Source organism: Cherax quadricarinatus, chromosome 6, assembly GCF_038502225.1.
Source record: "Cherax quadricarinatus isolate ZL_2023a chromosome 6, ASM3850222v1, whole genome shotgun sequence".
Classification (NCBI taxonomy): domain Eukaryota; kingdom Metazoa; phylum Arthropoda; class Malacostraca; order Decapoda; family Parastacidae; genus Cherax; species Cherax quadricarinatus.
The window spans coordinates 9,287,122-9,302,988 of record NC_091297.1 but is presented as its reverse complement, the minus strand read 5'-3'; the positions used below and the strand labels follow the sequence as shown (position 1 = coordinate 9,302,988).

The following is a 15,867-nucleotide window of genomic DNA, read 5'->3' as shown; positions in this document are numbered from 1 at the left end:
TGTTCCTCAGGGGTCAGTGTTGGGCCCGTTGTTGTTCACAATTTACATGAACGACATAGATGAGGGAATAAATAGCGACAAAAGCAAATTTGCTGCTGGCACCAAAATAGACCGTCCAATTCATTCTAATGAGGACACTAGAGCCCTCCAGGATGATTTGAATAGACTGATGCAATGGTCGGAGAAGTGGCAGATGCCGTTTAATATTGATGAATGCAAAGTTCTAAATGTTGGACAGGTAAATAACCATGCCACATATAAACTAAATAATGTAGATCTTAATACTACTGATTGCGAAAAGGATTTAGGAGTTCTGGTTAGCAGTAATCTAAAACCAAGACAACAGTGCATTAGTGTTTGCAATAAAGCTAACAGAATTCTTGGCTTCATATCTAGAAGCAAAAATAATAGAAGTCCTCAGGTTGTTCTTCAACTCTATATATCCTTGGTTAGGTCTCATTTAGACTATACTGCTCAGTGCTGGTCACCGTATTACAGAATGGATATAAATGCTCTGGAAAACGTACAGAGGAGGATGACAAAGATGATCCCATGTATCAGAAATCTTCCCTATGAGGATAGACTGAGGGCCCTGAATCTGCACTCTCTCGAAAGGCGTAGAATTAGGGGGGATATGATTGAGGTGTATAAATGGAAAACAGGAATAAATAAAGGGGATGTAAATAGCGTGCTGAAAATTTCCAGCCAAGACAGGACTCGCAACAATGGTTTCAAGTTGGAAAAATTCAGATTCAGGAAGAATATAGGAAAGCACTGGTTTGGTAATAGAGTTGTGGATGAGTGGAGCAAACTCCCGAGTACAGTTAGGATAGGTTAGGTTAGGTAAGGTTCGTCAGGAAACAGGACAAATGTTTCCTGACGCGGGTCTTAGTCAGATGATGACCCGCCTTTGGAGCTTTTGGTCATCTGACCGAGGCCTTCCGCTGGCTTACCGGTCCACCCCTTTAAAAATTATGGTCATTTATAACCGACGAGTACAGTTATTCAGGCTAAAACGTTGTGTAGTTTTAAAAATAGGTTAGACAAATACATGAGTGGGTGTGGGTGGGTGTGAGTTGGACCTGACTAGCTTGTGCTGCTGGGTCTGGTGCCGTGCTCCTTCCTTGAGTGGAGGTGACCAGACTGGGTAGGTCATTGGGCTAATCCGGGGAGGTCATTGGGTTAATCGGGGGGGGGGTCATTGGGTTAATCCGGGGGGGGGGACATGGACCTGCTCCGCATGGGTCAGTAGGCCTGTTGCAGTGTTCCTTCTTTCTTATGTTCTTAATGATGATGCTCTTCAAGTCACTCGTTATATCTAGGCTGGAATATTGCTGTGTACCAGTGCCCCCCCCCCCCTTCAGGGCAGACGAAATTGCTGAATTGAAAAATGAAGAGAACCTTCACAGTTCACAGCTTGTGATATCCTGGTGGAGTAATGAGTGATGAACTGATTATTATTATTATAATCAAGGGGGAAGCGCTAAACCCGGAGGATTATACAGCGCCTGGGGGGGGGATTTGGAAGGCATTCAGGCTTAATTCGGGGAACTGGAGCACAGATTCAATTCCCTAAATCAAGAGCCCCTCACCAACATCAAGGAACCTTCCTTGAGGGGAGTGATGAACTGAGACAGTGACCACACCATCTCACCTCACTACACACTCCACACTACTCGGCACTTTACTTGCTTCCACTTTAACTTTTATTCACAAATCAGGCTTATACAGAGTGACAAATTAATACAGGGAGACTTAATACATTATTCCACTTAATTACAATTTATTAATACTTATACGATAATATACTTGGCTAAAGAAAGGGGGGTCTGATACTAAGATAACTGGGGAAGATACAAGACTGTTGAGCCTGGGGAATACAATTAGCTGGCGAAACCAGATATTAAATTACAGTGGAAAATAAAGTGCTTGGTAGAACACTCGGAAAAGGCCAGTCATCTCTTAGCCATAGGTCCCAAGACCTTGTGATGAAATTGAGACACAGAGCCTCCAGATGGGTACCTTGCCAAAACTCTCCCCAAAATCCTCTCTCAGCTACTTCCCCTGAATTTGCAGAGGCCTCCACTTTGTTGTAGGTTCGCCGGTCTTGTCCCGGCATGGGTCTTTTCCAGATAGTGACCCGGCGCCAAGGCCTCCATTTCCCTCATAATTTCTGGCTAGAGGTCAGCTCCCATTCACTACATGGTCTCCATAGAGTCTAGAGTGCCTTAACAGAACCAGGGTGTGAAAATTAGCAGCCGCCACTCCCATCTTTACAAACTGATAAAACTTAGACACACATCTGCTCTCTCGTATCTCACAAATTTGATATTGGAGAGGCTATAAGGAATTGGTTTAGCTTGCTCCAATTCTAAACCAATTAATAAAAGGACTGTAGAAGGCACTTAGCTTGAATGACGGCTCAACGTCTCTGCAGCTACACCCGGAGTCGTTGTGCCGTCATTCAAGCTAAGTACCTTCTACAGTCCTTTTGGAAATATAAACACAAATGCAGTATAATGTGATCCTTTATTGACAACGTTTCACCCACACAGTGGGCTTTTTCAAGTCACACACGGATCTACCTGGGGTTGGAAGGTACGAGAGTATTTATAGTCATGTTCAGAATGTTGAGGTCAGGTGGAGAATGCTGCATCTGATGATCTACCGGGTGGGGTTATAGAGTCTTGGGTAGCTTGGCAGGGGTATTGGACAAGTTGTAGACCTTCTGCAGTGTTCTATGTTCTTACGTGGGATAGCGATGAAGAAGTTTCTTGGCGAGTGGTTCAGCTATGTTATAGAAGCCATTGTTCTGGTTGAAATTGTTGGTTATAGAGATAAGCGATGATTCCAGGATTCTTCTGTATTGAGTGTTGTCTTCTGTGGCTATAAGTCTTGAGTTTCTGTAGTTAATTAAATGGTTGTGTGAATTGCGATGTTGTACACAGGCATTCCTTGTATCGTCAGTCCTGCTTGCATATTGGTGTTCTGAAATGCGTGTTTGGAGGTCTCTTGATGTTTCGCCCACATATAATTTGTTGCAGTCATTACAAGGGATTATGTATACCCCTGCAGAGGATGGAGGCTTGTCCTGTCTACTACTGGTGATGTCCTTGATGGTCGTGGTTGTGGAGGTAGATACTTGGAATGATGTTTTGGCAAAGATGTTGGAAACATGTTTGGCAATGGAGTTGGTGGGGAGGACTATGTATCTCTTCTCGGCAGTGTCTTCTCTGGGTGTGTTGAAGATGTTTAATGCCCGCCGTCTGCAGTCTCTGATGAAGTGACGAGGATAGTGGAGTTTAGAAAATACTTGTTCAATTATAGTGCATTCTTCCTCAAGGAACTCATTGCTGCAGATTCTGAGTGCACGTAGGAAGAAGCCTATAATCACACCACGTTTGGTTTTGGTGTCGTGGTGAGAGTAGAAGTGGAGACGATCGTTTTGGTTGGTGGGTTTTTGATAGACTTTAAAACGAAGTTCGTGGTCAGCTTTGCAGAGCAGAACATCAAGGAAAGGAAGAGTGTTGTCGACTTCTTCTTCAAGTGTGAACTGGATTGAAGGCTCGACCTGGTTGAGCTTGTCTTGGAGAGCTTGAACGTTGAAGCGTTTAGGAGTTTAGGAGTCCTTTTATTGAAGATTGAGACACTTATGCAGCATATGGGAAACTTTATTCAGGAAACGTTTCGCCACACAGTGGCTTCATCAGTCCTTACGCCTTCCTCTTTGTATTGGACTGATGAAGCCACTGTGTGGCGAAACGTTTCCTGAATAAAGTTTCCCATATGCTGCATAAGTGTCTCAATCTTCAACTTGTCGGTTTTTCAAACCATTCATCACAACTGTCAGACTCTGCAGCATCATGGGATCTTGTTACAAAGAATTCTTCAACATTTGTTCAACCTTTGGACGAAGACCTACTTCGACTAGCGGATGGTACCACTATGACCCCGCCTCCGCCTGCTTCACCTCACCTCACTACAGTATATAAGCCACGTCTACGGCCCTATGCTGTACATTCTACAAGATTGATGGACTGAACACATCGACTCCAGGCTGAGGGACTGATTACCTCATACTACTCCTCTCCTTACGCCTTCCTCTTTGTATTGGACTGATGAAGCCACTGTGTCGCGAAACGTTTCCTGAATAAAGATTCCCATATGCTGCATAAGTGTCTCAATCTTCAACTTGTCGGTTTTTCAAACCATTCATCACAACTGTCAGACTCTGCAGCATCATGGGATCTTGTTACAAAGAATTCTTCAACATTTGTTCAACCTTTGGACGAAGACCTACTTCGACTAGCGGATGGTACCACTATGACCCCGCCTCCGCCTGCTTCACCTCACCTCACTACAGTATATAAGCCACGTCTACGGCCCTATGCTGTACATTCTACAAGATTGATGGACTGAACACATCGACTCCAGGCTGAGGGACTGATTACCTCATACTACTCCTCTCCTTACGCCTTCCTCTTTGTATTGGACTGATGAAGCCACTGTGTCGCGAAACGTTTCCTGAATAAAGATTCCCATATGCTGCATAAGTGTCTCAATCTTCAACTTGTCGGTTTTTCAAACCATTCATCACAACTGTCAGACTCTGCAGCATCATGGGATCTTGTTACAAAGAATTCTTCAACATTTGTTCAACCTTTGGACGAAGACCTACTTCGACTAGCGGATGGTACCACTATGACCCCGCCTCCGCCTGCTTCACCTCACCTCACTACAGTATATAAGCCACGTCTACGGCCCTATGCTGTACATTCTACAAGACTGATGGACTGAACACATCGACTCCAGGCTGAGGGACTGATTACCTCATACTACTCCTCTCCTTACGCCTTCCTCTTTGTATTGGACTGATGAAGCCACTGTGTGGCGAAACGTTTCCTGAATAAAGATTCCCATATGCTGCATAAGTGTCTCAATCTTCATTTTTATTGTTGAAACGTTTCGCCTACGCGATAGGCTTCTTCAGTCAAATGCAGAGGAAGATAAATTGGAAGCAGTAGGAGTAATGCCGAGGTAAAGGGATCATATAGAGCCTGTGGAATGAGATTCAGTTCGATTTGATCCCATCTAGGTGCATGTTGTAAAGTAAAAGGACAGGTTACCTGGAGGTTACCTGGAGGTTATTCCGGGGATCAACGCCCCCGCGGCCCGGTCCATGACCAGGCCTCCCGATGGATCAGGGCCTGATCAACTAGGCTGTTACTGCTGGCCGCACGCAGTCCGACGTACGAGCCACAGCCCGGCTGATCCGGCACTGACTTTAGGTATCTGTCCAGCTCTCTCTTGAAGGCAGCCAGGGGTTTATTGGCAATTCCCCTAATGCTTGATGGGAGGCTGTTGAACAGTTTTGGGCCCCGGACACTTATGGTGTTTTCTCTTAGTGTACCAATGGCGCCCCTACTTTTTATTGGCGGCATTTTGCATCGCCTGCCCAGTCTTTTACTTTCGTAGGGAGTGATTTCTGTGTGCAGATTTGGGACCATTCCTTCCAAGATTTTCCAAGTGTAGATTATGATATATCTCTCCCTCCTGCGTTCCAACGAGTACAAGTCAAGTGCTTCCAAGCGTTCCCAGTAGTTAAGGTGCTTGACAGAACTTATACGTGCAGTAAAGGATCTCTGTACACTCTCTAGATCTGCGATTTCACCTGCTTTGTATGGAGATGTTGGAAATAAATGGTATAAAATACCGACACAATGGAAATATAAACACAAATGCAGTATAATGTGATCCTTTATTGACAACGTTTCACCCACGCAGTGGGCTTTTTCAAGTCACACACGGATCTGTGTGTGACTTGAAAAAGCCCACTGCGTGGGTGAAACGTTGTCAATAAAGGATCACATTATGGAGATGTTAATGTACAGCAGTATTCCAGCCTAGAGAGAACAAGTGATTTGAAAAGGATCATCATGGGCTTGGCATATTGTTGAGACAGCATGCGCTGTGAGCAGCTCTCAGCTGATGTTCAACCACCAGTCATTTTAGGAAAAGAAAATCACTATAGTAGTCTACTTAATTGCCAAAAGCAATAACAGGAAGAGCTCCTTGATCCTTGTCTGAGTGCTCTTCAGTTCTCAGAACTACCTACCTAACACATTCCTCTGTAAGGTGACATCACTAATGCGATATCGCATATCCTTCTCATGTGTTATTACACATCCTTCTCTAATACTGTATCACACATGTTTTAATGCGAAATCACACATCCTTCTCTAATACGGTATCACACATCACTTTCTAAAGCGCACTGTTTCTTCAAAATATTCCCTTTCACGCGTACACGCCATAACATGAGACATTCGCTCCTCGTAACCCTGCATCCTAGTGCATGGTTTTGCAACATTTCCAGACAGTAGTATGATAATATTCACTGAAATACAGGGTTGGAGGGTGGTACTGTAAGTAGTGTAGTGCGGCGAGGTAGTGTGAGCAGTATAGTTCCAAGGACACTGGTGGGAGAAGGGAACCCAACAAGGGTATAGCGAAGGATATGTTGATAAATTAGACACATGTGCAACTCTTGGGTACATCAAAATGGTATACAATACCGACAGGTTGTTAGGTAAGACATATGCAACAGTTAGACAACTTTATTCCGAAACGTTTCGCCTACACAGTAGGCTTCTTCAGTCGAATACAGAAAATAGGCAGGAACAGTAGAGATGTGAAGACGATGTAATCAGTCCATCACTCTTGTAGTCGTAGAATTTGAGGTTGTCAGTCCCTCGGCCTGGAGAAGTTCAGTTCCATAGTCAGGAACTATCTGAAGATCAAGCGACAGTGTGGAGACTTAAATACAGTATTTAAGTCTCCACACTGTCGCTTGATCTTCAGATAGTTCCTGACTATGGAACTGAACTTCTCCAGGCCGAGGGACTGACAACCTCAAATTCTACGACTACAAGGGTGATGGACTGATTACATCGTCTTCACATCTCTACTGTTCCTGCCTATTTTCTGTATTCGACTGAAGAAGCCTACTGTGTAGGCGAAACGTTTCGGAATAAAGTTGTCTAACTGTTGCATGATGAGAGTAAGACACATGTGCAACATCTGGGTATCTTTATTGTAGACGTTTCGCCATCCAGTGGCTTTATCAATACAAATTCCCGCCTACCAGTGAATTTGCCCTCGTCTGCTTCACCTGACGTTACTATATAAGCGCCAGGATTCTTTCTTCTGCTTCAGAATCTCCACGACTATGGTGCTGTTTGCACCTACTCCTAGGTTGAGGGACTGATTACCTCATCTTCTGTACATAGTTCTACTGTCTTCAAGTTATGTCCTAGAATTTGTATTGATAAAGCCACTGGATGGCGAAACGTCTACAATAAAGATACCCAGATGTTGCACATGTGTCTTACTCTCATCTTGTCGGTATTATATACCATTCGTACACTAACTGTTGCATATGTGTCTTACCTAGCAACTCTTGGGTATCTTTATTGAGGAAACGTTTCGCCACACAGTGGCTTCATCAGTCCATACGTAGGAGAAACTTGAAGAACAGGAGGAGAATGAGGTAATCAGTCCCTCAACCTTGAGTCGATGTGTTCAGTCCATCAATCTTGAATAGAAGGATATGTTTAGTGGTGTCAGTGTGTCAGGGTCGTCACTGTGAGCAATGTATTGGTGAATCAGCGGTGTTTGCCAACCACACTAGTGACTGTGGGACCGTACTAAGTGACGGTGGGACCGCAATAATGACAGTGGGACTGCGCTGGTGATGGTGGGACCACACTAATGACGGTGGGACCGTATTAGTGAAGGTGTGACCCCACTAGTGACGGTGCGACCGCACCGTCACTGGTGCGGTCACACCTTCACGGTCCCACCGTCACGGTGGGGCCACACTAGTGACGTTGGGACCATACTGAGTGACGGTGGAACCATACTGAGTGACGGTGGGACCGCACTAATGACGGTGGGGCCACACTAGTGACGTTGGGACCATACTGAGTGACGGTGGGACCGCACTAATGACGGTTGGGCCACACTAGTGACGTTGGGACCGTACTGAGTGACTGTGGGACCACACTAGTGATGGTATAGGCACTCAGCTGGCCTAGCAGTTCCTAAGCTCAGTTTGAGCTTGAGGTTAATACCGAGGCGTGTTGCCGACATTAGTATAATAAAGGCTGGCGGTGAGCAAGTATTTATTGTGACTGTCAAGGAAACAGTTCCTTGTTACGAACATTACTACGATAGAAAACATAATAAAAAGGCAAAAGAAGTAAAATGAGGCAAAAGTAATGAAACTGAAAATGTTAGAGATATTTAATACAATTAAGTAAAACAAACGAAAACAAGAGGTAGATGTCAAAGAAAGGGAAGACATGTAGCACTGTAGCAGGCCGACTGGCCCATGCTAGGCAAGTCCAAGTCACACCCGCTCAAGAAGGAAGGAGCACGGAAGCAGGCCTACTGGCCTGTGATGATTGAGGGAAAGATGGCTCTCTCTGACGAAACTCAAGGATTTCTGAATCTGTCTCAAGGATCAGTTTGAGAAATGGTAACCTCTGAGTTTCTTTATTAAACTCTCGCTGCGGTTTCGCCAGCTGAACAAGACGTTAGAATATTGGTGGAGACTAGAGAAGGGCCAGCTCATTAAGAAATGGTCTCTGAGGGTGCTGAAGACAACTGTTACATCCACTCTTCCAATTCTTGGAGACTATTTACCGCTGGACTGTGTTTCCATTTCTCAAACTGATCCCAGCAGTAAATAGTCTCCAAGAATTGGAAGAGTGGATGTAACAGTTGTCTTCAGCTCCCCCAGAGACCAATATTCTAACGTCTTGTTCAGCTGGCGAAACCGCAGCGAGAGTTTAATAAAGAAACTCAGAGGTTACCAGATGGTCAAATATAAACTACGTAAGTCCCTGAAGGCGAAATGAGAAAAGGGTGAAGTTTCTTTAAACTTTGCGCTAAAACTGTTACAACTGATAATCGTAATATCTTATATCTGAGATTAAAAAAACAATACAGAATATTGAAGAATAAGTTCAGAGTTAGAGTTCCCTGGAGAGGAGTTGAAGTGCTCAACCTCACGGTAGTATTACCTTTACATGGTAGTTAGGTTAGGTAAGGTTCGTCAGAAAACAGAACAAGTGTTTTCTGACGCGGGTCGTAGTCCTATGATGACCCGCCGCTGGAGCTTTTGGTCATCTGACCGAGGCCTTTCGCTGGCTTGCTGGTCCACCCCTTTAAAAATTAAGGTTATAATATTTTTTTCTCTCACATGGTAGTATTATTGTGCCAACGTTTCGCTCCGTGCTACTGTGAAGGAAAAACACATATTACTCCTTTTGTTTATTTCCAGATTTCTCAAGATTCTCAGTAGCTGTAACACTAATTAGCAGGCGAGTGGGGTCAACAGTAACACCTGTAACTACAAATATGCCCAACAGATGATATTACTTTTGATCACTTTGGGCCTACCAAATAGTGTTACAGCTACTGGAACTCTTGTGAAGTCTGGACATAAACGTAAGATGTGATATTTATATGCTATTCCTTCACAGTAACAACATTTATCTCTGTGATGAAGCATTTACATGGAGCGAAACGTTGTCACATTAAAAGCTTATTCTTCACGTGCCTCTTTTCTCGAGGTGATGGATAACGAGGTTCCATGGTATTTAGTGATTATTGAAGTTAACTTTGTATATGATACCAGCTCGTGTACTTAGTGCTTTCTTCTTCAGAATAATCGACATCCGTATCAGAGGGTAAGTTAGCTATCATTCTGTTGCATATATAAAGGTAATTTTTAATATTTATGTAATCATATAACAAAATATATTTTATAACTGGTGAAAATGGAAGGAACCCACACATAAATATTTTATCCACTAAGAAAAATGCTACTGGCTAAAAAGCCTTGAGTGGCCCAGATTTGTCAAGAAAATTGAGCGTGAACATTTAGTGGTATCCTTGGCGAGTTAATTACGGCTGCCCAGTTAGTGACAGTGTGGTAAGCTTTTGAGATAGAAATGTCGGGCATTTATTATATATATATATATATATATATATATATATATATATATATATATATATATATATATATATATATATATATATATATATATATATATATATATATATATACATACATATAGACAAGTATTAAAAAGTATTTTGAATGATATCGCTCGTAGTGTTAGTTATTTCTCTATTATTATATAGGTCTGTTCATCCGTTCACTCTGCCTTTCCATTTATTCTACTGGGACACGTTTATACTTGCCATCGAGAACCATCAATTAATCATAATTTTGTTGCTTCTGATAAACAGATCACATGAACAGTTACATGTATTATAACATTTTATGACCAATATGAAAGCTTTTTTATATCAAATTTTTAAATTTTGCATTTTCACATTCTTTCATTATTAATATTTTATTTTAATTGGACGGCCATGTCTGGGCCAGGCGGGTAGTAAGGGTGATACACTCATAGTGTATAACCCTGACCAGAGAGGGAGAGAGAGAGGGGGGAAAGAAAGGAAGGGGGGAGGTGGAGAGTAGAGGATGAGAGGCAGGTAGTAAGTGGTAAGAGATGGCTAGAGATTAATATCAGTGATATCTCCGATGTTTTTTCTTGTTTTAATAGATTGAAATTAATTACAGATGATAATTATTGCTATTTTTATTTCGAGAAATAATGTTGAATGTCAGTTGTAGTACAGGGTACCCTATTTTTTTCCTTCAGAGTGAAGAGTGCCTAGACGCAAGTGGATGGATTTTGATTCAAAGAACTAAAGTTATTCTTTCCATTGGTTAAAATTTAATTTCATTCCATTCCCCAGGCTCTTACAGAGCCTGGGGAATGGCTCTGTATAAGTTTTTCTACTATAACGATTTTTTTTTTGTAATTTTCACAAGACATACCTGTGACATATTTGGTATATTGCAGGTCTCAAGTACCTGCACTCTGCGAGGATAATTCACAGAGACATCAAACCTGGCAACCTTCTCGTCAACTCCAACTGTGTTTTAAAGGTGAGCTGGCAACACAGGCTGGGATAGAATAGCATTATCTTGTATAGGTAAGTTTGGCTAGAATATACTTTCTAGTATACAGAGGTTACGCTAGTGTATATTTGATGGAATATCATGAACAATTATTTGGCAGATTAGGCTTGAAAAACTGCAACTAGAATTAAGATTAGGCTTCAGAGTGATGAATAGTATTTAAGCTCATGTAGGAGTACTTATTCATGTTTTAAACACATTGTCAAATCATCAATAGAAAACCATTGCAGTAATATATATAACTATATAATATTTATGAATCGGTTCATCACGTCACCTGATGGTTACCTTCCTCAAGGAAAACATCGAGATACAGTAACGATTTTTTTTTTAAATACGGTAGGGTATCTGACCTGTAAATTTTAGTAAGATTTGGTTATATACCTATATTATATTAGTGCTAAACAAGACTGCATATAAAACATTGCAGAACTGTATTTTTCCTTTGGTAAGGGGAGGGTGAATCTTAGGTGATTCTGTCAGTCATACATTCAGTACCTGTATGTATGTTATGTTAAAACTTGAGAGTGGTTTATCACAAGAGGAGAGATGGCCAGAGTATACCTCAAACATCTGGTGTTTAATCACCAGTGAAACTAGATGCATCTCAATAGCTGCACAATCCAAGAAAGTTATTCCGGCACTGCATAACTAGTCCCTCTTACCTCAGTAGTGCAGAGTGCAGCATAAGTTTGTAATGCAGCTAAATATTAAAGTAAATCATATGAAGCATTCACAGTTAAAATGGAGAATTAAAACATACACAAGCTGAATCTAATTCAAACATTCCATTAAGAAACATCAGCATTAAGGCTAAACTGAAGGGGCATTCTCTTGTTATCTCAGAGACAGCAGTACCCTCATTTAATTTAAAAATGCATTTTTTTTTTAAGTTTTCTCATATTCTGTTTGAATTTCTCTTCAGTCTTTTATAAGATTTTTTTTTTTACTTTTTTTATGAAAATCATGTCAAAATTGCTTTCGAAATTAGCAAATTGGCACTTATAAACCCCAAAACCAATATAAAAATACAGTGGAACTTCGGCTTACGAGTTTAATCCGTTCTGTGACCTTGCTTGTATCCCTGCTTGTATGCCGAGTCAATTTTCCTCATTTAAACTAATTGAAATGCCATTAATCCATTCCAGCTGAATTCCTGGTCTCAGGAGGCAGGAATATGATGCTAATACCAACTCTGCGGCTTATTTATCTATCACAATTCATCTAATATGGCATAATAAACAATATAAATAACATAGAAATCTGATATATACTCTAGAATGAATAAAATATGTCATTATGTGACAAGTGGTGGCAGTCATTCCCTACCTCAAGCGGCCGCCTTGTTGTGGGTCAGCAGGGAAGACCTCCCACCATCCCAGCTAAAATGTTCAGTTCCACTTCTCTCTTACAAGCTAGCTGTGTTTGTGAATTGTTTTAATTACCATATCTTGTATCTGCCAAGCAATCATGACACCCAGTAGGCATACCAGTGTTGCTGAATGGCTTACTGACTTGACTGACTGAATGACTTACTGACTTGATTGACTTACTGACTTGATTGACTTACTGACTTACTGACTTACTGACTTACTGACTTACTGACTTACTGACTTACTGACTTACTGACTTGACTGACTTGACTGACTTGACTGACTTGACTGACTTGGCTGACTTGACTGACTTGACTGACTTGCTGACTTGACTGACTGATTTACTGACTGACTTACTGACTTGACTTACTGACTTGACTGAATGAATTATTGACTTGGCTGACTTACTGACTTGACTGAATGACTTTCTGACTTGACTGACTGAATGACTTAACTCATTGACTTAACTGACTGAATGACTTGACTGACTAGACTGTTTCACTGAAGAGGACCCTGAAACGGTATCTAGAGCAGCGGATGCCTTACCATCAGTTGTATAATATACTGCAGGGTAAAATAGAACAGAAATCCATTACAGAATTTATGCACACTCCAGTACAACCATCGACTTCAGTACCAGAACCTCTACCATCTCCACTCTCTTCACTATCATCCACAAACACCAGCACCCACAATTTATGGTAAGAAATACTACAAGCCATATCTGCAACATGTTTAGTGACAAAACCCTGTCTCACTTCAGGGAAATCTTAAAGAGATGCCAGAAACAGAGCACTCTTGACAGTTATTTTGTGCAACAGGGGTCCAGTGACTCTCTAGCTGTTCCTAGTGTTATTAAAAGACAAGGAAGGGAAGTAACCCCAGAGAAGGTTTTGCTACCTAAAGTCTTTATGGAGGGGGATTCCCCTTCCAAACACACTAACTACTCCCTCTTTCCTACTCCCTATCTTTCAGAAGCCAGCATTAGCCTTCAGTAAAGGTATATAATAATTATATAATTGTTAAAAAATGATTTTTTTTTGTGAATATTTTTGTCTGGAACGGATTAATTGTATTTCCATTAATTCTTATGGGAAATATTATTTCGGTTTTCGGCCATTTCAGTCTTAGGCCGAGCTTCTGGAACGGATTACGGCCGATAACCGAGGGTCCACTGTATTATTTCCGTTGCAGTTATAGTACATCACGACAGTGAACTACAATTATATATTCACTTTTGCTTTTGTAAGATCTGGAGGTCTAAAAAAAAGTTGTTTTAGGGGGAAGCTTGCATCCTGAATTTTTGCTCGTATTCAGAAACAAATAATCGACCAAGTGACTGTTCATATTCTGCAAAACTTGTATGGTGGGGCACTCGTAAGCTGAGGTTACACTGTACAGTAGGGCCCCACTTATATGGAAGGTTAGCTTCCAGGCTACTCCGTAAAGCGGAAATTGCCGTGAAGTAGAACACCCTTTTTTTCCAATTATAAATGCATATAAATACCTGATAACAAGTTTACACTAACATATATTAAGTTAGCAATAGAACTAGGCATTAGAAAACAATAAAAAAGTAAAATACACATATAGTACAGTGGACCCCTGGGTAATGCCATTAATTTGTTCCAGAGAGCTAGCCTTTAACCGATTTAGCCTTTAGCCGAATTAATTTTCCCCATAAGAAATAATGGAAATCCAATTAATCCATCCCAGACACCCAAAAGTGTTAAACAATATGATTTTTTTTACATGAAATATACATTTTCCTACACAGAAAACAATGATACATGCACAATAAACAATACAGTGGACCCCCGGTATTCAATATTAATCCGTTCCTGAGAGCTCATCGAATACCGAAAACATCGAAAAGCGAATCAATTTTCCTCATAAGAAATAATGGAAATCAAATTAATCCGTGCAAGACACCCAAAAGTATGAAAAAAAAAAATTTTACTACATGAAATATTAAGTTTAATGCAATAGAATAATTACAATAACAATAAAATAATTGACACTTACCTTTAATGAAGATCTGGTGATAATTGACGGGATGGGAGGAGGGGAGAGGTGTTTAGAAGGGGAATCCCCTTCCATTAGGACTTGAGGTAGCAAGTCCTTTTCCGGGGTTACTTCCCTTCTTCTTTTAATGCCACTAGGACCAGCTTGAGAGTCACTGGACTTCTGTCGCACAACATAACTGGCAGCCTCACCATGCCTAATCACACTATGTATGCCACTACGATTCTTAAATCTTTCAAACCAACCTTTGCTGGCCTTAAATTCACTCACATCACCACTAGTTGCAGGCAATTTCTTTACCAAATCGTCATGCAACTGCCTAACCTTTTCACAAATGATCGCTTGAGAGATGCTATCTCCTGCTATCTGTTTTTCATTTATCCACACCAATAACAGTCTCTCAACATTTTCTAACACTTGCGGCCACTGTTTCGTAATCACAGTTGCACCTTTTGCAGGAACAGCTTCCTTGATTGCCATTTTCCTGGTCACTATAGTAGAGATGGTTGATTGGGGTTTATTATACAACCTGACCAGCTCCGACACACGCACTCCACTTTCGTACTTTGCAATTATCTCTTTCTTCATTTCATAAGTCATTAGCGCCTTTTTTCTCGAAGGGTTGGCACTAGAAGCTTTCTTGGGGCCCATGGTGACTTACTTTGCAGAAACAAGCACCAAACACAGTGATAATATGGATAATATGGAATGTACCGAATGTATACTTAGATGCGCGCACACTGGCTGGCTTGTAAACACTGGCACACACTGGGCAGTTCAGGCCACATGTGGACACGTCTCGTACGAATCGTATCGAATACTGGGTTTTCAATCGAATACTGGGTTTTCAATCGAATACCGAGGAAAATTTTTGCGATATAATGCATCGAATACCGGATTTATCGAATACAGATGCAATCGAATACTGGGGGTCCACTGTATTTTGCCAAGGAGAGGAGTTGGAAATGAATGGTTGTCCAGGGCAATTGGTGTCAATTGTTGGCTGGACAAATACTGTAAGGAAAATGCAGTAACATTCATTGACAACTGGGACCTCTTCTATGGCAGAAATGACATGTATGCCAGGGATGGGGTTCTCTTATCTAGGTGTGGGGTGGGAGCACTGGCCAACGCAGTTGAGGGAGCAGTTAGGTCTTTAAACTAGAAATAGATAGTGGTATGGGTTTTCATGGAAAATCAATGAATTCTGAGTGTAGCGATAGTGTGAGTTTTAAGGAAACCAGTTATGGGCAGAATGAGGAAGAGTTATTGATGAACATAGAAAGGCCAATGGCATTAGGTGATAAGGAGAGTAACAGGCAAAGTGGAGGAACAGAAATCAGCAGGAAGAAAAAAGAGAAGGGAGGGTCCTTAAATATATATTACACAAATAGTTGTAGTGCTAGG

At 41.4% G+C, this 15,867-nt stretch overlaps 1 protein-coding gene across 5 annotated transcripts in view; it reads left to right on the top strand.

The window, feature by feature from the left end:
* Positions 1-15,867, top strand: part of nmo (serine/threonine-protein kinase nemo) — a 758,381-nt gene that overhangs the window by 574,795 nt on the left and 167,719 nt on the right. For all 5 annotated transcript variants that reach the window (XR_011391086.1, XR_011391085.1, XR_011391083.1 and 2 more), the window contains exon 5: positions 10,944-11,029. Coding sequence is in view for 2 of the 5 variants with exons in the window: in XM_070080136.1 (XP_069936237.1) it covers positions 10,944-11,029 (86 nt within the window). In the remaining 3 variants the exon portion in view is untranslated. The remainder of the gene's footprint in view (positions 1-10,943; positions 11,030-15,867) is intronic.